The sequence below is a fragment of the Aedes albopictus genome, chromosome 2 (assembly GCF_035046485.1).
Source record: "Aedes albopictus strain Foshan chromosome 2, AalbF5, whole genome shotgun sequence".
Taxonomy (NCBI): Eukaryota; Metazoa; Arthropoda; class Insecta; order Diptera; family Culicidae; genus Aedes; species Aedes albopictus.
The window spans coordinates 249,605,956-249,633,801 of NC_085137.1; the positions used below are offsets into that span (position 1 = coordinate 249,605,956).

The following is a 27,846-nucleotide window of genomic DNA, read 5'->3' on the forward strand; positions in this document are numbered from 1 at the left end:
GTACGTTGGAGTCATTCTTGATTCCAAGCTTTCCTGGACACCTCACATTGAGTTCAGAATCAAGAAAGCTTGTATGGCCTTCGGGCAATGCCGGCGAACCTTTGGTACAACTTGGGATCTTAAACCCAAGTATATCAAATGGATTTACACAACTGTTATTCGTCCAATATTGGCGTATGGATGTCTTGTGTGGTGGCAAAAGGGCGAAGTGAGAACGGTCCAATCAAAATTAGGCCATCTCCAAAAGATGTGCCTAATGGCGATGTCTTGAGCGTTCTCTTCAACTCCCACGGCAGCGCTCGAAGTTCTCTTTGACGTTGCTCCACTACACATTCATCTCAAACAAGAAGCACTTTCTTGCACTTACCGTCTATGGGTACTCGGTTTACTAGAGGAAACTCCTGTGAACCGCACATCAACACACATCTCGTTGTTTCCACTTCTGGTTAATTGGGACTAAATTGTTCTTGCTCCAATTGCTTGTAATTTTCCATATATGACATTTTCCCTGAAATTTCCTTCCCGGGAAGAGTGGACATCTGGTTATCTGGAGAAAAGTATTTTTTCGCATAAAACCTAATCGAGGGCCGCATTCGGCCCGCGGTTTTAATAGAAAAATATGATACAACGTGCTTAACAACCCTTTCCGGTTATCATCTTGATCATACAGGGAATGATACAATCATTCACCATATCAGTGTATAATATATTTTTATTAGGGGGGGGGCGCATTTTGGTAACCACTGATCTAAAGCATCGTTTTATGAATGTCGTGAAAAATTTCCCTGACTTTCCCTGACATTAACTGACTTTTCAGGTTTTTCCAGGTAGTCGACACCATGCAAACAGATGGTACTGATGTGTACTGATCTCCCTTAGCATAGATCCGCCGCCGAATGCATGCGCCCTGTTGGATTTCATGAGCCTCGGGGAGTAGTACCACCTTCAATGGTATTTTCCACACACTATCACACATTATTGTCCCATCAAGGGTATAACTGCGCTCATAACCCCCCTCAGTAGTAATATGCTCACCAGCTTGGACTTATATTTTACCTGTAATATGCCGTAGAATGATTGAAATCACTACACTGAGGCAAAAACACTTAGGAATTTAATAAGTCGCAACTTATGAACGGATGATTTTTCTGTTTCATTATTCGCTTATTTATTTCATAGTTTTTGAGAACGCGTTCCATATCTACAACTTATGATTGGCATAAGCGATATGGTTGTGAAAAAGCCATAATTGAAATCTATGAAAATCTTCAAAATGAGGGTATGGATTCCAGCTAGTTACGTCCTAGACAAACATTCATTACTCACAGATCTGCTTTCGTGAACCAGCGGACTCTCAAAATCAAATTGATTTTATTTAAGTGCCCATAAATTGTGCTCCCAAATCACAACATCAATGGAATTATACATAAGTAACACGATCGATTCCTCTTAATTGTTTTAAAAGTGACAAGAAGCAAGTTTAACTGCATTATGTGGTGAAAACAAACCATGCAAATTTGTATTCTTAAATGAAAGTACAGTTGAACACGTTCCTTGTCCCTTTATTTCAAGTGATCGATGAAGAGAATTCGATCATTTTACTTACGCGATAATTCAAGACACATGACATGAGTTAGGCGCGAGGGCCCATATAGCCGAGGCGGTAAACGCACGGGTATTCAGCATGACCATGCTGAGGGTGACGGGTTCGATTCCCGGTCGGTCCAGGATCTTTTCGTAAAGGAAATTTCCTTGACTTCCTTGGGCATAGAGTATCTTCGTGCCTGCCACACGATATACACATGCAAAATGGTCATTGGCAGAGGAAGCTCTCAGTTAATAACTGTGGAAGTGCTCATAGAACACTAAGCTGAGAAGCAGGCTTTGTCCCAATGAGGACGTTACGCCAAGAAGAGGAGAGAGAGAGAGAGAGAGGACATGAGTTAGAGCAGAATTATTTCATCAACAACCCACAATATATGAATACGAATATCATTTTGCTTACGACACGAAAATCATAAATACCAATATTGATTTCTATAAGTCTTACTAGTTGATTTCAATAAGAGCAAACTTACGATACCTAGTTATAATTTTGACCGAATGATATTGCTAAGCAAAACTTATGATTTTGGCAAGTAACTTTTTTTTTTTTTGAAAGGTTCCTAGCGGCACGCCGACGGACGTAGAAACCTTTCCCATCACTGTACACTAGTATGGGACAAACATCAAATTCTCGCTCCAGTCGACTTTTTTGATTCCATTTAGGTTCCATATGAGCTGTGCAAAATTTCAGCCCAATCGGTGAAACTATAATTTAGCGCAAGCTGTTCAAAGTTTTCATAGGATTTACTATGGAAAAAGTTACACTTTCACATAAAAAATCCCAGAGGTCGCCCCTTGTCTTCTTAATTCAAATCGATCAACGCTTCTTGTAGAAAAATCATTTATGAAACTTTCCTTCGAAAACCGGAAAACGATTGGATGCTTGTGGAAAAAGTTATTGATTTATTACCGATTAGTGATCCAACGAACGGCTTTATGTTTTGTTTTATTAGCAGCACTGTAGTTGCTGCCTTGGCTGCTGCTGTTTTTGGGGGTGGTGATACCTCCCGCCACCCCATGCAACAACGGCAGCAGCAGTGCTGCTGATAAAACAAAACAAAAAGCCGTTCGTTGGATCACTAATCTGTAATAAATCAATAACTTTTTCCACAAGCAACCAATCGTTTTGCGGTCTTCGAAAGAAAGTTTCATAAATGATTTTTCTACAAGAAACGTTGATTGATTTGAATTAAAAAGACAAAGGGCGGCCTCTGGGATTTTTTGTTTGAAAGTGTAACTTTTCCCATAGTAAATCCTATGCAAACTTTGAGCCGCTTGCGCTAAATTATAGTTTCACCGATTGCACTGAAATTTTGTACAGGTCATATGGGACCTAAATGGAATCAAAAAAGTCGACTGGAGCGAAGATTTATTTTTTCCATACAAGCGTGTCCCATACTTCTGTACACACAAGCGTCTCGCGTTTGCGCGGACAACGACAGTTCACTAGGCCTTTGGATAGGATAGAATACGTAATCCTTCAGAAGCAGTTCACCAGCCGTGCACGGAACATGTCGTCCAGTAAGACACTGTTGCGTACTGACTCAGAAGGTTACGGTAGAAGGTGTGAAAGTTTCGGTTTTGTCATATGGTCAATTTTGTATTTGTTTTTTTTGTCATGTCAAGGTTTAAAGAATGTTATTGTTCATATTTATGCTGTGCCCTATAATTCAGTAATCTTTGGTGTGCCTATGATCTGTTAGATAGTCGATGTGTTTGTTATGTCCATTTTCGTTGATCCTCATTTTAGTATTGTTTTTATTATCTTTGAAAGTTGTCTTTCGTCCACATCCCTAGCACTATCAGCAACGGTCCAAATAAGTTCATATTCGAGTCCATATTAGAGAAAACCTTTTATACACTCAGTCGAAAAATGTAAAAATATCTAGTTTGTCATAAATAGTCTACGTTAGTCAAAGTCGAAGGGGTCAGTTTTTGTCGATTTCGTCTTGATCACACGTTAGCTTCGAATCTATAAGCAAGCACTGTTAAATGCTGCACTTCCCACTATTAGTTTCTTAGTTATTTTAAATTGATATTGAAAATTATAGAGAAAATTGAATCACGAAAGCACATCAAATGTTGAGAACTATGTATTAGCAAATTGAATACGCGAGATACTACTAATTATTTCATATTTGAATTAAATTTGTATTTGTATAGTGTATTTGTTAAAATTAACCGAATAGTGGGAAGCCCAGGAAACAGTTCAAAGTCTGCTGACTCAAAAAAGATTCCGAGACTCGTCACAAAACACAAAAAATTGTATTATGATTCACAACGACTCTCGAAACCTTCCCAGACTCAATCGACCAGAACTGTTTTCTGGGTATAGAAACTACTAGGCCCCAGCAGGTCCCTCCTGTTTATCGAGCATTTCTGATAAATCAGCCATACTCCATCTGTAGCAGCCGGTTCACAATGAACCGTTGGAGGCGCATTAAAGTGTTAAAGGTGATATTTTCATTACAAGAATTACAATTAACATTCTTCACTTTAATACCGTCGAACCCTGTGATCTTGGCCAGGGCTCATTTTGGCAAGTAACTGGACATAAATTTTTCTCCCCTTAATCAAGTGAAATTTATGGCTTTCAACAATAATCGTAGTGTCGCCAAATCTTAAGTGGATTTTATGTTCTTCCTAAGTTATTTTGCCTCAGTGTATATCAGAGGATTGAAATACCGTGCCGTACCATATTCTGAACGGTTAAGAATACACCATGCTCCATATTATGTTCCTAATTATGGACACCATAAGAAGCCGTGGTCCTTATTCTGAACACACAGTTTCACTTCCCAGGTAACCATTAAGCACTGTTATAAGCCAGACAAGACCGTATATCAGCTTTTGATTGCTTACAAGCTGTATATGATATTTTCAAAAGCTTATAAGCACTGTGGGATTTAAGCTGTAACACAAGCTCTATATGGGTATATAACGCTGTGTTACAGGGCTATTAGGCTCAGTGCTCGTAAGCCGAGTTACATTACCACTAATGCCTATTTAATGCCTAATATAGAATGACATTTCGCAAAATTTAGATTTTCTCATCAAAAATATCCACAATGGATGGCAGCAAGAAATGGCAAAAATTTCTCAAAAGTGGAAGTTACAGAAGGAAATTAGTTAAATATCAGCGATTAGTGTTGGATAATGAGCCATCAACTAGTAGTTTTGTGCCCGAAGCAACCGAGGAAGCAACAGTGGAAAGCGAAGGGACTCTACCACAAGCTTGTAATGTTTCCGCTGAGGCTGCGGGAGAAGATTGCGTTTCTGAAGAATTCTCCGTCGGGCAGGATGCTCAAGCGGTCCTGGAAGTGTCGATTCATTACAGCCCTGCTGGATCGTCAGATTCTGAGCAGGATGACAACACCGGTGATACTGAAACCTTGGCCTCGTTCCTCCAAAACTGGAGTCTGAACCACAACATTCCACAAACTGCATTGAAACCGTTGCTTAATCGGCTCTCCACCACAGATCGAACCCTTCCCACAGATCCACGAAGACTATTAGGAACTCCTCGCAAAGAATCCCAGCTGATCCAAATTGGAGGCGGTCAATATTGGCACCAAGGATTAGGTAAAATCGCTCTTTCTTTTTGCATTACACACAACTAAATTGACCGTTTTGAATTCTACAGGTGAATGTCTACTTCGAGCGTTCTGGGATCTTGGACAACCTCGCACCATCTCTCTAAATGTAAACATTGATGGATTGCCACTTTACAAAAATGGCACTGATCAAGTATGGCCGATTTTGTTTAACATATTCGAACAGCCAGACATGAAGCCAATGATCATTGGCATTTTTCATGGTAAAAGTAAGCCAACATCTGTCGAAGACTTTCTAAAGCTATTTGCGGACGAAGCTGTGCCGATTTTGCAATCTGGCGTCCTGATCAATGGATATCTCCTAACGGTTAAAATAAGAGCATTCATTTGCGATTCCCCAGCAAGGGCCTTCATCAAAGGTGGGTATTCATTTACATTAATATACAGATGTTTGGTTATATCAATGTACCATTACAGGAACGGTGAATTTCAATTCGTTTCATGGATGCTTGAAATGTACTATTGTTGGCGAACGTTCAAATGATCTACATGTCAATGTTTATCCTGTAACAGAAGCCCCAAAAAGGACAGACGAAGGATTTCGTAGTCGATTGTATGGAGAACATCATCAAGTATACAAATTTCGAGAAAATGGTAAAATTAAAAGGGTATTCGTTGAATCACCCCTACTTCGTTTGCCAATCAATATGGTCGAAGATATAATAGTGTCAGATTCCTTACATTTCGACACTGATTTTTCATTTGGGCCTAACTGACATTTTTGAGCTCTCTTCATCGATCCTCTCTTTGTGTTATCACAGAATGTGTATTGAGTTTTCCAAAGATTTTTTGGTTGAAATGCGAAGAAGACGACTACATATTGCTATAGAAACAAAAAGAATAATGATTTTGTTTGATTTCATGAAGTTATAAGCGAAAGAGAGAGTCGACGAAGAGAAATCGATCAAGTCAGTTAGGCCCTTATGAAAAATCATTGTCGATTTATTACATTTGGGAATTACTAAAAAGCTTCTCACACTCTATAAAGAAGGCCACAAATACCATGCTAAGTGGTCTAAAACCACTATCGACAGTATTGACAACATATTGAATTCCATTCAGTTACCTTCAGAAATACATCGCAAAGTGCGAGGACTGCGCTTCCTTTGTCACTGGAAGGCATCAGAATGTGCCTCGTTTCTGAACTACATCGGAATAGCTCTTCTTAAACGATTCGTCGATAAAAAACAATTTGAAAACTTCATTAATTTATTCTATGCGGTCACTATTTGTTCCAGCGAACACTATCACAAATACTTACCAGTTGCTCAAAACCTTTTCGAAGCATTCATTGAAAATTATAACAAACATTTCCATTGCATTTCGAGTAACACACATAATCTGGTTCACATTGTAGATGAAGTAAGAAGATTTGGAACATTGCCGACACTATCATCATATCCGTTTGAGAATTTTTTGTATCAAATTAAGAAAATGGTACGATCCGGACGCTTACCATTGAATCAAATTATAAACAGGATATCTGAAAAAAATCAACACCACAATAGCCCGGTTGACCAGTCATACCCTATTTTAAAACAACCTTCTCCAAGCAAGAGTGCCAATTTCATGAACTGCATGCTGTATGATGGATTCACATTGACTAATAAGTTTAAAGACAAATGGTTTCTCTCAAGTGATAAAAGAGTTGTTGCTATGAACTATGCAAATGAAAGTGGTATTATGGGATCAGAACTTGAAAATTTTGAAAGTTACATCAAAAGTCCATTTCCATCAGATGTTTTTTATGTCTATAGAACAACCTCTAACACCAGTTTTAGCTCGAGCAGATAATATTCATTTCAAAGCATTTTTTGTAAATTTGTTGTTGTAGAGATTCATGAAGAAACTATCTTTGTACCATTGCATCACACTCTTCCAGACGAATAAGATAAACTAAACAAATAAAAAACTTTATGTGTTATGTGTATTTTTAAATATAAATAAAAAAAAATCTCTGGTCAATTCATTGTTCGGTTTTATTTAAAAAAAAAAATCATCACTGAAAAATAGACAGCAAAAAAAACAATCAAATGTATTGTTCAACGCACTAATTTTCGCTTTTCACCAGTTGGAGTGGAACATCTTCTTCGTCCGCATTATTTTCCAGAAACTCCACCTGCCACGACGTGTTTCCGGAAGTTTCTGCTGGTGATCCGTCGTCGTAATCTTGTTCTCTCTCTTCGATTTTATGATTCTCAATAACAATATCTCCACTCTCATCTCCGTCCGGATCATCTTCCGTTGATTCCTCCCGATCCTCTCCAGTTGCCAATCGCTTCCGCTTCCGAGATACTGGTTTCCTTGTTCCGCTCACTTCCGCGAACCGTTGACTAGCATTTTTCAAGCAGCGATGCAGAAAAGATTTGCATTCGTCGATAGTATATGTTGGGTCCGAATAAAGCACCGTCTGATAGAACAAGTCAATTGATCTTTCATACTTCATGAAAGCGATTTTCTGCCTCTTGCTTGGTTCATTACCTGAAGAACGGCTGGCGCCTGTCCATGAACACTTCATGAGGAAATCCCGAGAAAAAAAGTGGTCGATTATTCGGAGACTCACTGTTGCACCTTGGCCAGTATATCGGTGATGACCGTGAATATGTCCAATCGAAGCAACTGTCGCTTTCACGAAAGCTTCATCTCGGCAGCGATCCTCCAAAGCTTCAAAATCGACTAAGCTTTTCACTGGTTGAAAATTCACCTTAGAAAGTTTTACGCTGAACCGATCACTGGAACTTCCTTGCTGCTGGTATTGGTTTGCACCCAGCGCATCCACCTTAGTATTTAGGTGCGACAACATCAACAGACATTTGTTCATTTTGACGTTGAGATTGTCGTTCGCCTCCGCAGACTCGTTTGGTTCTGTTTGCGTCGATGCATCCTGCTTTCCCAGTGGAACCGCCGGAGAATCATCCTTAACGTGTTTTAGTTGAATGGCCCGCATCAATGCTGCTGCTGTAGGCTTTTTCTGTGTTGTTTTTTTAGCGGACACTACGATGAAATAATAAAAATTATGAGAAAAAAAAAACTAATCGAATTGAAGATTACTTACTGGTGCGTCTACGCTTTTGCTTTAAGAACGCCTTTCAGATGATAATTTGACCAGGTGAGAGGATGGATCAGTCGGAAAACGCACTACTCAGCAACTTTCTACGAGCAGTTATTCACTGTTCGAACCCGGGGATCGATCGACTTGGCAAAACAAAGAACAATCGTCGAAAGCAAGGCAAATCGCGAAAGAAAATATGCACCTGTGATTATCTACAGCTGCGATACAGTTGACGTTAAGGAGAAAGAAATAATAACAAAACAATTTTTTGCTCCTTTGATGTTGAAGAAGGAAGAGGAACATAATACAAATAATTTGTTTTCCCTTTTTTGCTTGCGGTAAAAATGTTTTGACATTTCGTCCATGGGGGTAGTTCGAAAATGTTCTAAAGTAGGGGCAAGCCGTATATCGGCCGAATAATTCGCCAAAAATGGCTTTTATGCAGCACTTGAGCAGAATATAGTTCCTATAGGCTTTGTAACAGCGGTTCTATATTCAACTATAGAGCTTATTTAGTGCCAGTTTTACGGCTTAATGGTTACTTGGGTTACTATGTACAAAGACATGCACTACGTTCGCAATTGAGTCAAAAACAATACGCTTTGTAACGATTGGATTATAGAGGGGCACAATAAAGTTAACACCTCAACTCTCGATTCAATATTTTGCTTAAGGGGGCATCCATTAAGTACGTCACGCTCAGAGGGGGGAGGGGGGGTCCAGGAAAGTGTGACAAGCAATGCATTAGGTATACGAAAAACCCGTACGAAGGGGGGAGGGGGGGTCGAAAATTCCCAAATTTCGCGTGACGTACTAAATGGATGCCCCCTAATAAGAGATAAATCATTGTTGTGATTTGTTTTACGTAATAAAATGCGAATTTAATCCCGGATCACGAACGCGACTATTTATTTTCTTCCTCTCGTTTTTCACACTAAACTCCGATTCCCAATTTCTCTCTACTCTTTACCCACATAACAATTTCCCCTTTTCACAGCTTGGTCCTTTAGTCTCCTCCATCGACGCTAACATCCATGACATAGTCATCAAATCGAAGTGGTCGCTTGATATGTCTGCCCGGTCTGGGAATGCTTCCTCGCGGCGAAGCTTGATGCGGTGCAGGCCTCGAGTCAGTCGCCTTTCCTGTAGCACCTTGAGACTCAGGTGAGATTTCTATTGCCGTCGGAGTTTCCCACTCATTCTCGTCTTCGATTGTGGTGTTCTTGCTTTCCGGATCCGGAGAGTAAACTTTCTTCAGATGCGATGAGTTCCTCCGATATTGTACGCCTTCCGGAGTTTGAACGATGACTGAGTTGCCTTGTTTACTCATCACTTGCGCTGGTTCCCGAAGAAATGTGGCAGAAAGTTTGTTTGAAGGATGCATGTTTTTCATTAGAACCTGGTCACCCTCTTCAAGAATCGATTCCTTAGCCCTCCTTGCTGCATCAACTTGGCATTTAGCGTTGTATTTGTAGGTTGTATCTTTATCCTTGACATCTTCATCGCGGTTTCGGAGACTAGAGAGTTGAGGTATCCAGTCTCGAAATTGACGACCAAACGCTAGTTCCGCTGGAGAACGCCCTGTTGATGGATGAGGCGTCAACGCATACACGTAGTTGTGCTCCTCCAAATCCGTTTTCCAATCCGTATTATTCATCTCGGAGATCCTCAGAATTTTCAGAATGGCTCTGTTTTGGCGCTCCACTTCGCCATTCGCTTGCGGCCAATACGGAGTGGTGCGTTTCAACTGGATACCCAATGCCTTGCAAAAATCTTCGAATTCCTTACTCGTGAAGTTTCTTGCATTATCGGTCATAAGGACACAAGGAAGACCCATTCGCATAAACAACGGTTTCAGTTTGCAGATGATATCCGCTGAAGTGGTCTGCCGCAACACCTCCACTATTTTGAAGCGACTGTAGCAATCGATGACCACCAACAGTGATTCTCCAGAAGGTAATGGACCTAACATGTCCATACTGAGAAACTCCCAAGGATTTTCAGGCATCTTTCTTAACGCCATTGGTTCTGGGGGAACGGCCTTTCCTACAATTTGACAATCCAAACACTTACGTACTGCTACCTCCACATCTTTATCCATAGAAGGCCACCACACTTTGGAACGGAGTCGCTGTTTTGACCTTTCTATACCAGGATGTCCAATGTGCGCCAAGGATAGGACCCGCTTCTGAAGACTTTGAGGAACGACTATTTTCTCACCTCGCATCAGTAGTTCCTTGCAACAGTACAGCTCGTCTTTGAACGGTGCAAACTTCTTTACTCCATCATGCCAACGACCAGTATTAAGAGCCTCCTTCACAACTGCAAGCTCTGTATCTGACTTGGTATGGCTAATGACGTCTTCTGTGGTTAGTGCAGTAGGCATTGCTTTTTGCACAATCGCGTAGATGGTTTCTTCACCATGGCGTTCGTGATCGGTAAGAAGAAGAAATGTCAATCCCCGTAGATATATTTGCAATCGTTCTGTGGCCCACACTAACGCAAGCGCTTCCTTTTCGTTTTGGGCGTAGGACTTTTCAGCCTCAGAGAGCCCTTTGCTGATGTAGCAAATAACTCTTTTGCGCCCTTCCTTCTCCTGGAGCAAAACGGCACCGAGACCGGTTGGTCCTGCATCCGCAATTACGATGGTCTTGTCATGGGGAGAATAATAGCCGAGATTCTTGGGATTTTTCAAAGTATCCTTCAGTTTTCGAAACGCCTCTTCCTGGTCGGAGCCCCAGTTGAATGCAGCATCCTTTCTGAGCAGCTCACGCAGTGGAGCTGTCAGCGTCGACAGCTCCGGAATGAACCTGCCAAGGTAAGTAATCATTCCCAAGAAGCTTCGCAATTCTTCAGTAGTTTTCGGTTCTCGCAGTCGTTTGATTGTCTCCACCTTGTCCATGGTCGGTCGAATGCCATCAACCGAAAGAATATGACCCATGAATTCCACCTCCTGCTTTCCCAAGGAACACTTTTTCTGGTTGACAGTGATTCCGTACTCCTCCAAACGGCGCATGACCGCTTTCAGTGCGATGTCGTGTTCTCTCTTAGATGAGGCGAAGATGAGGATGTCGTCCACAAAAACTTTGACTCCGGGAATTCCTTTCAGCACTCGTTCCATGATGCTCTGGAACACTTCTGAGGCGCAGTTCATACCAAACGTTAGTCGTTTGTAACGGTAGTAGCCGTGATGTGTAGCAAATGTGGTAACGAAGCGGGACTCCGGAGCCAAAACCACTTGATGGAAAGCTTTGTTCAAATCTATTTTCGAAAACCACTTGCAATCATGTAGGTGTGGAACAATATCTTCAAAAGTAGGTAGGGGGAAATGCTGCGGGACAATGGCCTTGTTGGCGGCACGCATGTCCACACAGAGACGAACGGCCGAAGGATCTCCAGCTTTCGGACTTACCACCAGACGAGATATCCAAGGCGAATCGATCGGAGCCGCCTCAATGATGTCCTGCTCCAACAAAAGATTGATTTCCTGCTCTACTTTGTCCTGCAATGGTATCGGAATGTGGCACTTAGTGATCTGGACCGGTTTCACAGTAGGATCAATTTGCAAGCTGACTTCAATTCCATTGATTTTTCCAATTTTGTTGATCCCGGAACTTACAGTCCAGACATCCGTGTTGATTTTCAAGATTTGCAGCTGAGTGGCCGTGTCCTTGCTTAGCAAACTCGCACCCTTCTCTTGTACCACGAAAACGTCAGCAACAACTTCGTGGTTCTTCGTGGCAATACTAGCTGTGAACTGCCCCACAACCTTCAGACTACTGTTTCCATAGGCTTTAAGAGTTGTTTTGGATTCCTTGGACTGCGACAGAATACTGATATTCTGTTGCTTCAGGTATGACCACGTACCGTGGTCAATAACGTTGACCCCGGCTCCAGAATCCACGACCCATTTAATTTTTACGCCACCAACACTGCAAACCACCTTTTCGCCACCCAGGTTGTCTGTTTCAGCAGCAAACACGTATTTCAGCTCCTCTTGATCGTGGTCCTCCTGGTGATTACTAGTGGAATCATCGGAGTCGTAGAGCTCTTCCGCACCTCCTACAGCCGATTCTCTATCGATTTGGTGCACCTTCTTCTGCTTACTGCTCCTGGATTTCGCATTTTTCACAGCGTTTATCCTTCGCCGGACACGAATCACTGTTTGCAAAATGCCCTGTACGCCCGCAACGGAAACATTCTTGCTTGGAAAAATTCACTTTGTTTACTTCTGCTGATCGCTGCAACTGTTGACGAACGTTCTCGATTGTTTCCAAAGAACGGCCCTCCTTGATGATTTCGTCCAAAGTCATGTTGGGCTTCGTGAGGATTTTAGCTCGTAGCTCATCGGAACGTCCTTTCTCAAAGATTTGTTCTTTGATGTTTTCGTCTAGCCAGTTTGCGTATTCACACAAGTTGCCTTGCTCTCTTAGACGAAGAACGAATTTGGAAATTTTCTCGTCCGGCCCTTGCTCCAAATTACGGAAGATGTGTCTTTCTTGCGGTAGGCACTTCATCGGCAGGAAGTGGTTGTCCAACACACGAAGAGCCTCTTTGTACGCATCCGAACCCGCTGGTACCGCCGGCTCAGGGTCTCCTACCAGGCTATCGTAGATATCCTGAACGCCTTCCCCTGCGTAGTGTAAGAGGTAGGACTTTTTGCGAGACGGCAATGCAACATTATTCACGTCCAGAAAAATCTCGAACGACCTTTTCCACTTCTTCCAACGGGAACTAACGTTGATGGTGTCGTCCGGATCGAACGGGTGCATTCCCGTTCCAATTGGATTCATTCTGACGGATATAGGTTATGTTTCTCCAAATGCTCGCGACTTTTACCGAATACGAATTTAATCAATTTCGCTCTTCTTTCGACCGAATCAAATCGTGGATGATTAAAACTACTTTTTATCGATCCCGTCCTCCGACGCCAATTGTTGTGATTTGTTTTACGTAATAAAATGCGAATTTAATCCCGGATCACGAACGCGACTATTTATTTTCTTCCTCTCGTTTTTCACACTAAACTCCGATTCCCAATTTCTCTCTACTCTTTACCCACATAACAATCATTTTTTGGATTAGCCGACTGTTCAGAATATGGTGCTGTCTATAATATGGTGCTCGCACGGTATTTGATTTTAAAATTTTACCATTGAATGTACATTCAGCTCAACTAATCAACACTGCAAAGCACAATGGTCATATGCCGAAAATCAATGCTTCCTGTAAGATATAAATCAAGCCCAGGGAATTTTGTCGTTAATTTTAAATTGTAATTTTATTGAACATACGAAAGCCTGTAGGTAGTATTTTTTCAGGTGAAGGAAAAACATTTTGAATTTGCATTAGGAATGCAATACAGTTACAGTTAGAAACAGCAGATAAAACCTTTATCAACCTATTCCAATTTTCTTGGAGAATTTATTCAAAAACCTGGAAGAAATGGGATACATGTTATTCCAGGACTAGCATAATCCGCCTGACTTAATCAAACATCATTTTATCAGGTGAACGAATTGAATGAATCGTCGTATTGTTAGCTCTATTTACCAACACCTTTGTACAAAAGATCTGTTTACTTTTTATTTTCTTGTCGTTTGTCTTATCAGAAACGAACACGTAGCAAGTCGTAAATGAGCAATAATAGGTAACAGAATTGAGCTTATTTTTTTTCCTCTATTTTACTATTTTGATGTGGAATTTTATGGAACTTCGACTTACTTGCCCAGAACGTCATCCAGATCCCCTCGAGATGGCGTTATTCCTCGGTACCTTCCGGTGCAGCTCAGGGGCATCAATTCATCCGCTGGATAGGCCTTCTCCATGTACGCCCGGTAGGCATGATAGAACATTTCCCTGGCTTCTTCCCTGGAAGTTTTAAAAGGGAAGTTGTTAGATCCGGACATTCTCTTTGGGCGACGTTAATCCGTACTTCAGCTCATTCCGCTCCTTGTGTGACATATTATGCGTCGGAACGGACGGAATATTGTCCGCTGTAGCAACGCAGCCGGACAAAACCACCGACAGGGCCACATACTGCAGCAGGAAGCACCAGAACCCGTTCAATGTCCGCATTCTATTCGACTATCTAAACAAAACTCCCTTCCTCTTCCTCAAGACTCTCTCGGAGTGATCTCCGGAACACGGACACCACCAAATACGTTCAATCTTTCACGGCACAAAATATTCGGAAGAGGAAGGACCTACTCCAACACCAGCCACTTACAGCACTTTCTCGTGGCCTTTCCACGACTCTTCATCCGCCGAGGACAAAACACTCGTCAACCAGCAACCGATTATTATTCTTTTCCGCTTTCCCCAAAACACTGCTCACAGATTCGCTCCGCTCGGGCTCGGCAGGAGGAGCTCTACGTACGACTTTTCCCCGTTTCGAACCGCGAATCATCAGGATGAGAAGCTGGTGGTGGCCTCCGACAATCCGTTGCGAACCGAAAACATTTCCCCACGATGACGACACCCCGATACGATGACACTGTTCCCGTTAGATTTTCGCGACGCGACGGAAAAAGGCGAAAGGAAAACTTTTGTGCCAGCAGCCAGCAAGCAACCACCTAGTTTTTCTTCTCGCACTCGCACAGCCTTCACTTTTCCCTTTGATTTTCTTCGACTCTGTTTTGTGCCGTCGTCGTCGTCGACTTCAGCAAAGAGAGATCGAAATGACAACAGCTGCCAGCTGGATTAGTTCACAGAATCACCGTGTGATGTCGCTGCAAGGTGTCTAAAAGGAAGGTACTCAAGGTACTGCAGTCAGAAAATGATGATTTGGATATAATCTGGCATTAGTTTAATCAGGTTTAATCTGAAGTTCGATTAATGATATATTTAAATCCTACGCGAAAGTATTTAACTATGCTTCACTTGAAACAATGTACTTCATTCAACTTTTGTATTGCAATTTTTGGTCAGGTTTCTGAAATTCGATTCTTTCATGCAGCAAAATATGTATTACGGACCACTTTAGAAAACTTCACCCTTTCTCATTAGAAGTTTCGTGAACGGAGCCCAATTTGTTTGGCGCCGTGGTTTGAATTTTCAATCCAAAACACGATTTCTATCCGTCAGATTTGTTGCACTCAATCGTTTCAATGAACTAAATAGTTATTATATATTTCATTTAAATAGTTTATTTATCAGTAAGTCTGTGCTATAATAGTTCATAACAATGGTAAGCTGAATATAATACAAAATTCCACATTGATCTTCAAGTAATTCCCCAAATTTCAGCGTAAAAGTACCGCACCCAGTCAAAGCGTCGCCCTCACCCCGGTAAATTCCGCCTTCAAAAGTCCGATTTCCCTGTCGAACAAACGGACCCGAGAATGTCGCGACCGCGCCAAAGACAAAATCAAGGACACGGGACCACCCCCGCCGAAGCTGTCCGCGTCCGAGTTCGAACTGATGATCCAGAAAATCCTCTCGCGCCCCTTCAAGGTGCCGATTGCGAACTACGTTCCGGAGCACACGACCCGCTGTCTGGGAATGAAGCGGCCGGCGGCCCGACGAGCACTACACGATCCGTTTGCGTGCAATGCGCTGGTGCTGTTCACGCCGGAGGAACTGACGGAGCACGACAAGCTCAAGACTGATCCGGGCAAGATTCAGGTCCACGTCGTGGTCGATCCGCTGCTGGGGAATATTCTGCGGCCCCATCAACGCGAAGGCGTCCGGTTCATGTACGAGTGCGTGACGGGTAAACGAGGGGATTTCCAGGGCTGCATCATGGCCGATGAAATGGGGTGAGTACATATTGGATTCGATTCGGTTTAGTAGGGTCGAACAGTGGGTACATAATGATGAAAATTTGGCAAACATCAGTAAATAGTATGCTGAAACACCTTGGCAGTAGACATTATAAGTACGTAACTTTCCGCGTACAAAAAATGAGTCAAAAACTGCCCAAAAACTAAGCCAGGCCAAGGTGGTTCCACTTCTCTTTCGCTGATGAATGGGGTTTCAGCAATGTCAGTCGTTAAATTCGATGGCGCATAACCAGTAGAAGTCGTGCCTACTACTCCCTTGTACAAATGATGTACCTACGGTTAAAAAAAAGACCAGCGCATTAAGACCGGTGGTCCTCTACGGACACGAGACATGGACCATGCTCGAGGAGGACCTGCAAGTACTCGGAGTTTTCGAGCGACGCGTGCTAAGGACACTCTTCGACGGTGTATAGTAAAGAAGCATGGGTTCCGAGCTCGCTACATTTTACGGAAGGATTGGGTCGGCAGGGCATGTTGCAAGAATGCCGAACAATGATTCTGCAAAGTTGAGATTCGCTACAGATCTGATTGATACAAGAATGCTTGGAGCACAGAGAGCAAATGTGCGGTTTTACAAATGTGAGGACCGGGGCCACAGTGCTTTTTTATCTAGTTCATTTATTTGGGGCTCAATCGCGTATAACGCTTGACGGAGCCGAAGATCTTTTTTTTGTACTTAATAGTATACAATATACAGAATAATAACTTTTTAATAATATCTGTTAGTAATGGGAGGAAGTTAGGATACTCGTGGCAGGCAGCTGAAGGTTAGAAGGTCACTTTTTGAGGGATGGACAGGGTAAGGATTTGACCAAAGGTTTCACTGCTGCTCATCCGGGGGCGAATGGCATCTTGCTAGCGTATTCGGTGCCTTGTGGTGTTGTCACAACTTGTTATGGGGCTTGGTCTTACGGATGGCCAGGAGCAGCTTGGTGACACAAAGAGGACAGAACAACACAAGAGAATTAAACTTTTATACAAGCAGAGCGAAGAAAGTTGAAAATACACCCCATGTATGTGACATCGCGGGTCCCCAACACATCTCTTGCAAGAACGAAGGGTTGTTTACCTCGGGCCTCAGAGGTATGCAAAAGTAGTGCTCTGGAGGTGTCATTATCCGGGCACTGCCAAACTACGTGGTCGATGTCATCATAACCGGAACCGCACTTAGTACAAACATTGCTCAATGCGAGGTTTATCTTGTGTAAATGCGCATCTAGCGAGTAATGGTTGGACTAAGTCTTGACATCACTCGAATGAAGTTTCGGCTTACATCCAAACCATACCACCACACTCGAAAGGAAACATTAGGAATAATGGAATGTAACCACCGCAGGGTGGCCACCGAACCGGGAAAAACGGGAAAAAACGGGAATTTGAGATGATTACCGGGAAAATTATTGTTGAGAAATTTGGTGAACATATTTGAATTTTATACAACTTATCGATAATCTGTATAAGCAAGCTAAATTCAAATTATCGATTTAGATCCTGTACAGCCTTTCTTTTCTCGAAATTTTGCTAATTTATTATCGCATTTGTGAATAATTTTAGAACGTCAGCATCATTCCAAACATAAACAATTTTATAAAGGATTAATCCCTTCCTTCCCACGATTTTGATCGACTATTTCTATGTAAAGAAAGCGTTTCCGAAAAAAAGTCCTCGAACAAAACTTATTCTAAATTGGCCAAAGTTTCCGAAATCAACGAAAAAGTTTTACAGTTGTAAATCATTAAATGTTTGTTTGTTTATCAATAGTTCTACCTGTGGTTCTACTATTGAAACTTGTGTTGGTAGTTGGGTTTACCTAATAAGATTACAATTGTACTGTAAAAACTATTGCATCATATTTATTTAATTCCATTTGTTTCGAGTTCGTCGAACATCGATGATGCTCTAGACTCTAGAGCAACCATGAGAAGTAGAGGGTTAAATATTGAAACTGACCGGGGTTAAATATTGAAAGTTCAAATTCTGAGAAAGAATTGTGTCTTTCGAGCAGAATATTGACCATTTTCGACGAACTTGAGACAAACGGAATATGTAATAGTTTTTAGAATATTATTGTAATTCCATTAATTTTGGGTTAACTACTAACTACTTCTGGCGTTCGATTTGAATAGGTCGTATGTTTGCTGTTATTCCTATGCAGATTCGACCTATTCAAATCGAACCCCAGACTTGTTTAAATAATGGAACCATTATCAAAAAATCCTGGCTGTTCAAAAGCGTAAGAAATAAAAGATTAATATTACGCCTCTCAAGAAAAATCAGAATATGGCGATTATCTGGCTCTAGCTTCTGATATTAGCGCGACAGTTACTTATCATAACAGCGTCACCAGATTTAAAAGTATTTAATTCCATTATATGGGGATTGACAGCAAGAACACTCATTCCATTGAGCCACTCTTGCCGTTCGTCACAAATACATTCAAAATCATCTGTCACTTCGCGAAACCCAAGTGCTTTTGTTTTTGGCGAGAACACTTTTTCTTTTGTTTTGCCTTGCGACTGTCATGCGGCGGTATGCCTTGCAAGCGTACGACCGCCGCAGGACTCTAATAAAAGATAAGCGCGACAATACTTCATTTATTTCTGGAAGCAAGCAAGTGACTACGTCTTTAGTTCAAAATTGTTTTCAGCCTTCTATAAAATATCGATATTTTTATTTGGATACATTTATTTCGACCCGTTTAAGACTTAAATTACCAGAAAGCTGTTCAAGTAAAATTTAAGTATTCAGAAGCAGCCGGCCAGGTTTTTCTGTTCAACGTTCACTTTATGATGCCACGAAAATATTCACCTAATCTTCAACAGGACCGCATTCCCACCACTTTTCTTTGATATTGTTGCGCTTATCTTTTATTAGAGTCCTGCGGCGGTCGTACGCTTGCAAGGCATACCGCCGCATGACAGTCGCAAGGCAAAACAAAAGAAAAAGTGTTCCCGCCAAAAACAAAAGCACTTGGGTTTCGCGAAGTGACAGATGTTTTTGAATGTATTTGTGACGAACGGCAAGAGTGGCTCAATGGAATGAGTGTTCTTGCTGTCAATCCCCATATAATGGAATTAAATACTTTTAAATCTGGTGACGCTGTTATCCCGAATCACGGTATTATATGACTATTATACAGGATATCATTTTCAGATGATTCATGCTATCATAAACAGGATTATAAATCGATGATACCAAGAATCATATCAATGATTGCAGTAATCATATTCGAAGTTTCAATGATAGACCGAATGGGTTGTTAAGTATCGTTACCATTCAGGCCAAACATGTCTAAAGGTCCAATCTGCAGAAGAGAGGCTCTCTTTGGTTTCCCTCTCTTTCGTTAATATCTCAGCTGTTTATTTGTATTATGATTGTCTCCTTGCACTGAACGATGGTCAAAACAATCGTCTTTTGATTTGTACTGCAAAAATAGTTGAAAAGTGTACCATTACATTGCAATAATTGAAAGAGAAAGTGAACAAAGAGAGCCTCTCAAATGCAGATAGGACCTATTGAAATGTTTGGCCTGCATTCAAAAATGCCCTTTTTCTCGAACAAAAATTTTGAGAAATCATACATGAAATAATCAGTTTATGATAAAATTGACGATACAGTGAATCATAAAAATAAAGAGGAAATATTTCATGAAATCTGCTTTACCGACTTCAAAAAATGTGTACACTCCTGCGATCTCTCGGCGGATTCTGTCAAATTGGTCTACCATTGATTGATGCACCAAGCGGTAAGAAGAAGAGTTTTGACATCCAAGCGGTGTGCCGTTTACATCCATCGACCAATCAGCGACGAGGATCTAATCGACGGCACACCGCTTGGATGTCAAAACTTCTTCTTCTTTTCGCTTGGTGCATCAATCAATTCAGTGAGTAATTGTTTACTTTCAGTTTTATTTTTGTAATTTCTTGTGTGTTTGAGATTTGAACGGTGGTTGTCGATGTTCCGATGTAGTTCCGCGGGTGTGCTGTGTACTAGGCCAAAGCCGATAAGTGCTCGCGGTTGTCTAGAACCCAGTGATGAGCGAAGTGGCTGATCAGTCGGATATTTTAAGTCAAAGGAGAAATTGGGAGATACAATTTCCAAGGATGCATGGTGAATTCAAGTCAAGCCTTTTAAGCCGGAGGGGTCAATATGACCCCGGCGATGAAACCGGACATAACAAACGTGTTCGACACCAGTGATGTTGTGACAGCAGCACAAAAACAATCCGGCTCCTAAGGGATAAGGAAGGTATGTTTGCAAGTGCTTTCCGATGGTAACAGCAGTGTGAGGTACGTAGTATCAAACGCGTTCCAGTATTTAGTGTGCATGTTTTTTTTTTGTCTAAAAGTTCCGGATTAGGGCGTTTTAATAAGGTAGCAATGCAAGCCAAGATGATGACGTTCTATTTCTACTATTAATTCCTGAATACAGTGGAAACAAAACTGCCAAAAACATAGTTTTGTTCTTAATTTTATTGGGAATATTATTTTTCAAAATGATTCATGTATTATTCAATGCATCATTATCATACGTTTTATGATTCATGAAAAGTCGTGAATAATTGTATTTTTTCAACCCTAATAATTTTATCATATCACGATGATTAGTTATATAGTTATCATTCTATCAATAAACATCGTATGATATGCACGATACCAAGAATAGTATTTTTCTATGCGGGATGATAAGTAACTGTCGTGCTAATATGATAAGTAACTGTCGCGCTAATATCAGAAGCTAGAGCCAGATAATCGCCATATTCTGGTTTTTCTTGGGAGGCATAATACACTCCCAACAGAAAAAATATTAGTATTAGGAGCTACAGTATGTACGTGGACAGTATACTTTACTCACACTGTTCAGAAAACACGTTTCGTAACGTAAGAAGGCAAACACACTAGGCAAGTTTTCAGACTTGACACTTCACTCTATTTATCACTATTTATGCTATTTATCACTACTATTATCACTACTATTTATCACTACTACTTACTTATCACACGATTATATCCGCGCACTGGTTGAAATATAACTGAAGTGCTTATTTATTGGACGCAGCTCAATTTCCTCTAAATTCTCCCGAATACGGGGAAAAAAAATCTTGGCTGAAACCAAGTGGAATTCTAAACAAATATGTTTAACTTGATTGCAGAAATTTATTCTTATAACCATTTTTAAATCAATCATACATCAGATGTGGAGTAATTCGAGTAATATGCAATCAAACGAATCGATTTTAAGGATCTTACAGTGTAACAGTGTGTGTTGGGAAAGAAATCAACATTAACGAACGAAAATTTTTCGTATGTGACGCGGGCAGCAATGATAAATAACAACAGCAACCGCAGCCGCATCACACACCAGTGACCTGTCATGCGAGTGCCATCAGTGAAACTGGGTGACTTCCAATGAGTGCCCCACGAAGGAGTGAGTGGCCCGTTCGATCATCATTGCCGTCATCATCAACGCTCCAGAATTGTATTGCGAGTTCGCGACCTTTCTTGAATGCACTCCGCGCGACTTTTCTAGAACGCGCGGCGCACTATGCTATAAATATGCGCATTAGAGTGGGTCATCGTTTATATGGAAAAATGAAAAATTCAAGGGTACCGTGATTTCGGGTGCAATTGATCAGTGGGGTGAAATTGATCGACGAGAGGTCTATTTTTATTTGTTAAAAATAACGTTTTAAACCCAAAACAATTTGTGGAAAATGGCCATCATCTGGCTCAAGGGTTATTGAATGATGAGTTTACATGTTTAACAGCCTATTAGTCACATATTTTGTAAGAAATTCAATATTTTTCGAAACTGCATGTTAGGCGAACTTCATAGACACTTTCAAACTTTTGTTACCGTAGTTGTATCGCACATGTAATGAATATTCGAATGAATGTTTATAACTGCAAAGTATTCGCTAAACCCGATTTCGTCATCAAAAGTTCTATAAATATTGCAATTTATGTATAAAATTGTACTTTTCCAGAAGTGCAATATTGATATTTAGAATTAATGAGGAAATTGCATACCTTCAGGCGTTTTCTTTGGATTTACTTAACTTTAAACTTAAAAAATCAAAAAAATAGTAAACTTGTAACAGTTTTGCAAAGCTTTTCGCATTCTAGGGTGTTTACTTCAGATAGGAAAAATAATTTCAACACTTACAAAGGCATTTCACTGACTGATCAATTTCACCCCGAAAGTAATTTATTTGATTTTCAATTTCAAATGATATTTATTATAATAAAATGATTTGCTGTAAAATTTTCAACCTGGTTGACTGATGAAAACCATGGTCGTAATTGTTTTAAAGCATTGAATTTAACTATATGGACAAACATTGAAAAATTAAGCGCCAAAAACTGCGAAAAGTGATCAATTTCACCCGATATCACGGTATCCCATCAGATCAAAGCTTTATTGATCCCATTTCAGGACCCAAATAAGTGTGCAAAATTTGGGCACGATCGGTTATGTCTACGTTTTGCGCATCGCGTTTGAAGTTTGTATGGGGTTTTACATGGGAAAACACACTTTTTTGCATTTCTCTCATAACAAGCTCGAATTTTTCTAAAACCGTGTAACCGTTAAAGTGAAAACATAGCCTAGAGTGTCCTGAAAAACTTTGTCGAAGACCTCGAAGTGATCTGATTCTTATGAAAAAAAATATTCGTTGGTTATAACTTTTTCACAAGCATCGGATCGCTTTGCGGTCTTCAACAAAGTTTTTCAGAACATCCTAGGCTATCATTTTACAGTATCGGTTAAAAAATTACAGACAAGCTTTTTCAACTTATGGCTAAAATGCAAAAAGTATGTTTTCCCATACAAAATCCCATACAAATTTCAATTGCAATGCGCAACCGATCGTGCTCAAATTTTGCACAGATACTCAGGACCCGAAACGAAACCAAAAAAGCTTTGATCTGAGAAAACGGTTCCGATGACCCACACTAATGCGCATAGTGCGCAGTGGGACTTCAGTCGAGGGATTAATAGGCGCCATGGGAAAGTAATATTTTACCTGACTTAGATCCTTTTATGCCACGGTTGCTTCTGACAGTATCTACATCGTTTCGGTCTGGCGCGTTCTCTCGAATGTCCGGTTTGTGCTGGTTTAGAGGAAACGACGGAACACGTTCTGCTCGTGTGCCCGCGTTTTCGCATAATGCGTGACCGCATGCTTTCCACATGCAAAGGGGACACAACTGCGGACAATCTTGTCCAGAGGATATGTAGGGATGTATTTGGTTGGAATGCCGTTTCAACGGCTATCACCCACATCATCTTGGAGCTACAGAAGTGATGGCACATGGCCTCGAAGAATGGCTACTACAGACGCTATACTTGAGTTTGTTCAAGTGTTCGGAGTCGGCTACGGAGGTCATATCGGTGCCATGTGGTCAAAATCGACCCTTACAGAGATGAAGTGGCCGCGGTGAGAACAACATGGTATCGTTGTTGCCCATTAACCCAACTATCTACCCTCGGATTCAACTTGTTTGTCAAGTGGATGTCCACCTTCCTTGAACTTGGCGCCATATGTTAGAGTATTAGATTATTAGAGTAGCTAGGCGCAGAATTAATGTAGCTGTGTATATTGCGCATTTAGTTCACCACTGGACTACTCAGTCTTCATAAGTGCGAAAACTTTAATAAAAGTGCGCGATTGCATCAAATCCAGTTGATGTCTTCGGCGCACTATTTCTTTGATTTATGCTGAATAAGTGTTCTGAATAAACCGAGTTGATTTGTTGTAATCGCGCACTTTCATTTAAAACTCGTGCGATAGTCCAGTGGTGAACTACATGCGCTATATAACAAAATTTATATTTAATATAATTCTAAGGGGCGATTTCTTCGCCCTGGCTTAAGCGTTAAGCCAGGTTTAACTGTATGGGTAAGCCTGGCTTACCGGTTAAGCCGAGGTGAAGAAATTGGCCCTAAGAGATTGATCGCTCTGCCTTATTTGAGCGCATTTAAATATCAAAATTTGATTTTGATTTAATGCAAGGGGATACTTTAAGGACAGACTTGTTGTAATCCCAAAATGGCCGCCACAATGGCCGACTTTGGCACCTACTCACGATTTTGAACGCACAAATCTTCATAAACAAAAACAGCGCACCTCATCTTCTTATTTTAAGCTTCTTACGAGTTAGCAAGAGCAGAATAATAAAATGCACTGTTGTTTGAAGCTTGCTTCGTCTGAAATTCTGATGCACTGTTGAAGCGGGATTTCAAGACGTTTGTCCTTAAACAGATTAACAGGACATCGTGTTTGTTATCGCTTTTTTGTATTCTGGTGTAAGGGGGAAACAATATTTAAAAAAAAATCTCATAGATAGCCCACACTTATACATGAAAAACATTAAAATCTAAACATGCTCAGGCAAACTATGACGAAATGACAATTTTTAGATTTTGCGGCTAGATAGTTCTGGAAACGTTGTTTTTACTTTAGGGAATGTAGAGTTAAATACGTTGTAATTTGGTACCAGTTTTCAAGTTTTCATATGATTTTTACCCAGTGTTATAGAACGTTTAAAAATATATAAACTGTTAATTACAGACTTGGAAAGACCTTGCAGTGCATTACGCTTCTGTGGACTTTGCTCCGGCAAAGCCCAGACTGCAAGCCTACCATCAACAAGGCGGTCATCGTTTGCCCGAGCTCATTGGTCAAAAACTGGTACAAGGAGTTCGGGAAGTGGCTGGGATGTCGAGTGAACTGTCTGTCCATTGACGGGGGTTCCAAGGAGCACACCACGAAGGAGCTGGAGCAGTTCATGGCCAACCAAAGTATGCGCCACGGGACACCGGTTCTGATCATCAGCTACGAAACGTTCCGGTTATACTCGCACATTTTGAACAACTCGGAAGTCGGAGCTGTACTGTGTGATGAGGGTCATCGGTTAAAGAACTGCGAGAATCTCACCTATCAGGCGTTGATGGGACTGAAGACGAAACGGAGGGTACTGTTGTCGGGGACACCAATTCAGAACGACCTTACGGAGTATTACAGCTTGTTGCATTTTGTCAACCCGGGAATGCTCGGTAGTACCAGTGTAAGTATTGATATTGATGGAGGAGATGAGACAAAAGTTCGGACTGCTTTATTGGAATTATTTTTCTTGCGAAATTTATGATTCTCAGCCTAGGTATCACCTACAATTCGGTTAGCAAAAACCTCCATGATTCTTTTAAACAAGTCTACTTGGGCATTCGATTGAAAATTCTAATTTTTATTCGTTTTCAGGAATTCCGTCGTCAATTTGAGAATCCGATCCTTCGGGGTCAGGATGCAAATGCCACCGAGTCCGAGCGTCAAAAAGCAACCGAGCGCCTTCAGGAATTGACCGCCCAGGTTAACCGTTGTATGATCCGACGGACGAGCGCTCTGCTCACCAAGTATCTGCCAGTCAAATTCGAGATGGTCGTTTGCATTAAAATGACCGAAATCCAAACCGAACTGTACAAGAGCTTCCTGCAGTCGGATTCGATCCGGCGGAATATGCTGGAGAAGGCTCAAGTAAAGGCCAGTTTGACGGCGCTGTCGAATATTACGTCGCTGAAGAAACTGTGCAACCATCCGGATTTGGTATACGATAAAATCCAGGAGCGAGCGGATGGATTCGAGAATGCCCACAAGATTCTTCCTGGGAATTACAGTTCGAAGGATTTGCGACCGGAATTCGGTGGTAAGCTGATGGCACTGGATTGTATGCTGGCCACTATCAAAATGAACACCGACGACAAGATTGTTCTGGTTTCGAACTACACCCAGACGTTGGATATGTTTGAGAAACTTTGTCGGAAGCGTGGCTATGGCTACGTTCGGTTGGACGGATCGATGACCATCAAAAAACGGGGAAAAGTCGTGGATGAATTCAACAAACCGGATTCAAAGGAATTCATCTTCATGCTCAGTTCCAAGGCCGGTGGCTGTGGGCTGAATCTGATTGGGGCCAACAGGCTCGTGATGTTCGATCCCGACTGGAACCCGGCGAATGACGAACAGGCGATGGCCCGAGTGTGGCGAGATGGACAGAAGAAACCTTGCTTCATCTATCGACTTTTGGCGGTAAGTTTTGTTGGGCAGAAGCCGTTCGTTCATAACATTTTGTTACTTTTTTACAACAAACATTCGTCCAAAACTTTATCAGACAGATAACCTACAGCAATTTAACAATATTTCATTCATCTTTCAGACAGGAACCATCGAAGAGAAGATTTTCCAACGTCAAACTCACAAAAAGGCTCTCTCCAACACCGTTGTGGACAACGATGAGGATGGAGAGCGGCATTTCACGCAGGATGATCTGAAGGACTTATTCCGCTTGGACGAATCCACTATTTCGGACACCCATTCCATGTGAGTGTTTCTCAAATATCTATGATGTAAAACCTCTTACTAATTTCAAATTGATCCTTGCAGCTTCAAATGCAAACGATGCGTCAACAACGTCCAGATGAAGCTTCCGCCGGAGGAAAGCGATTGCACGTCGGACCTCTCGCACTGGTATCACTGCTCGAACAACAAGGGCATCCCGGATGATATCCTGTCCAAGGCGTGGGATATGACCAAGTGCGTTTCGTTCGTGTTCCACCATCGATCGAACAGTGCCGTGGTGGAACAGCAAATTGCAGAACAGAAACGGGCGGAAGCGTTGAAGGGTAAAGATGGCGAAAGGGAACAGGCCGAAGAAGTCGTTAGCGACGAGGATGATGACGAGGAGAAGGAGAATGAAGATTCCGGCCTCGATGAAGACGATGATAAGGACGAGGACTTTGTACCGCGAAGGTGATCGGTTTCTGATCTATTGAGAGTATCGACATAAATAATTGTGCTAATATGTTGTTACTTTCTGAACTGAATTCAAGAGAAATGCACCCTTACGATAGAGTTCCAATGGAAATATACTGCAGTTCTAATCATACCTACCTCTAGTTGTCGCATGTTGAAAACTCACAACAGAGAACCCCGATTCATGCCAATTGGTTTGATTGAATTTTGGTTCACGGTGACGAGATACGTAAAGTATTTAGCCGTAAGACTGACTTTTTATTTTGACTCGTTCCTAATCTGATCGACTAAGTAGATAGTAGAAACCAGGTGAGTGAGCTGGTTGGTGAGTAGTTGCTAACTCCTAATATATAAATTTGAAGTTGAGTCGCGTAGATAAGTGAGTTGGTGAATGACTGTGAGTTTTACCAAGATTGATTGAGTCAGTTACTGAGTAGAAGCGTTATAATGAATAAGTAAGTGCTACCATGTGAATGTAAGTAAGTTAGTGAGGTAATTAATGATTTGGTGAGTGAGTTTGTGAGTAAATTTAGTTAATGAGTTGATACAGTAATGTGTATGTGAGATCTTACCTTAAATATGTGAGAGTTAGCGAGTGAGTAAGCATATAAGCAAGTTAGTGAGCTCGTGAATTAATGAGTTGGTGTGTTAGTGAGTTGGTTGTTAAATGAGTGAGTTATTGAGTGAAAAACTCCCCTTAGTTAGATTGCAAGTTCAGAAAGATGATTTCTTCGATGATGAGTACGTCAAGGGCTTAGAGTTGAAGAACTAAGGGTCGATTTCTTCACCTCGGCTTAACCGGTAAGCCGAGGTGAAGAAATCGAACCTAAAGAGTGCAGTTTTTTTACACTAATAGAAATTCGATCGAGACAAACCAGATGTTTGAGCAATTAGGTATTTATTTATATTAATTAATGAAAAATGAATAGGATGGTACTTTTTCATACGAATATTAATCATGAAGTTGAAAATCAGGATTTTTGA

The 27,846-nt window shown here is 41.3% G+C and overlaps 3 protein-coding genes across 3 annotated transcripts in view; 1 reads left to right on the plus strand and 2 right to left on the minus strand.

Annotated features, from left to right (window-relative positions):
- LOC109427858 (ER degradation-enhancing alpha-mannosidase-like protein 3) overlaps positions 1 to 14,912 on the minus strand; it is a 39,262-nt gene extending 24,350 nt beyond the window's left edge. The window contains exons 1-2 of the mRNA XM_019703431.3: positions 14,207 to 14,912; positions 13,996 to 14,142 (exon numbers count right to left, since the gene is read on the minus strand). Of these exons, the coding sequence (XP_019558976.3) occupies positions 13,996 to 14,142; positions 14,207 to 14,349 (290 nt within the window). The 5' untranslated portion in view covers positions 14,350 to 14,912. The remainder of the gene's footprint in view (positions 1 to 13,995; positions 14,143 to 14,206) is intronic.
- LOC134287081 (uncharacterized) lies at positions 7,228 to 8,787 on the minus strand. The gene has a single exon (XM_062848784.1). It carries the CDS (start codon positions 8,164 to 8,166, stop codon positions 7,270 to 7,272), a length of 897 nt encoding a protein of 298 aa, XP_062704768.1. The 5' UTR covers positions 8,167 to 8,787; the 3' UTR covers positions 7,228 to 7,269.
- A 393-nt stretch (positions 14,913 to 15,305) lies between the features above and the next one.
- On the plus strand, positions 15,306 to 26,919 carry LOC109424143 (DNA repair and recombination protein RAD54-like). Its single transcript, XM_029859620.2, has 6 exons — positions 15,306 to 15,460; positions 15,520 to 16,031; positions 24,628 to 25,123; positions 25,315 to 26,139; positions 26,267 to 26,430; positions 26,494 to 26,919. The coding sequence occupies exons 1-6, from the start codon at positions 15,458 to 15,460 to the stop codon at positions 26,861 to 26,863; spliced, it is 2,370 nt and encodes a 789-aa protein (XP_029715480.2). The 5' UTR covers positions 15,306 to 15,457; the 3' UTR covers positions 26,864 to 26,919.
- Positions 26,920 to 27,846: the final 927 nt, after the last annotated feature.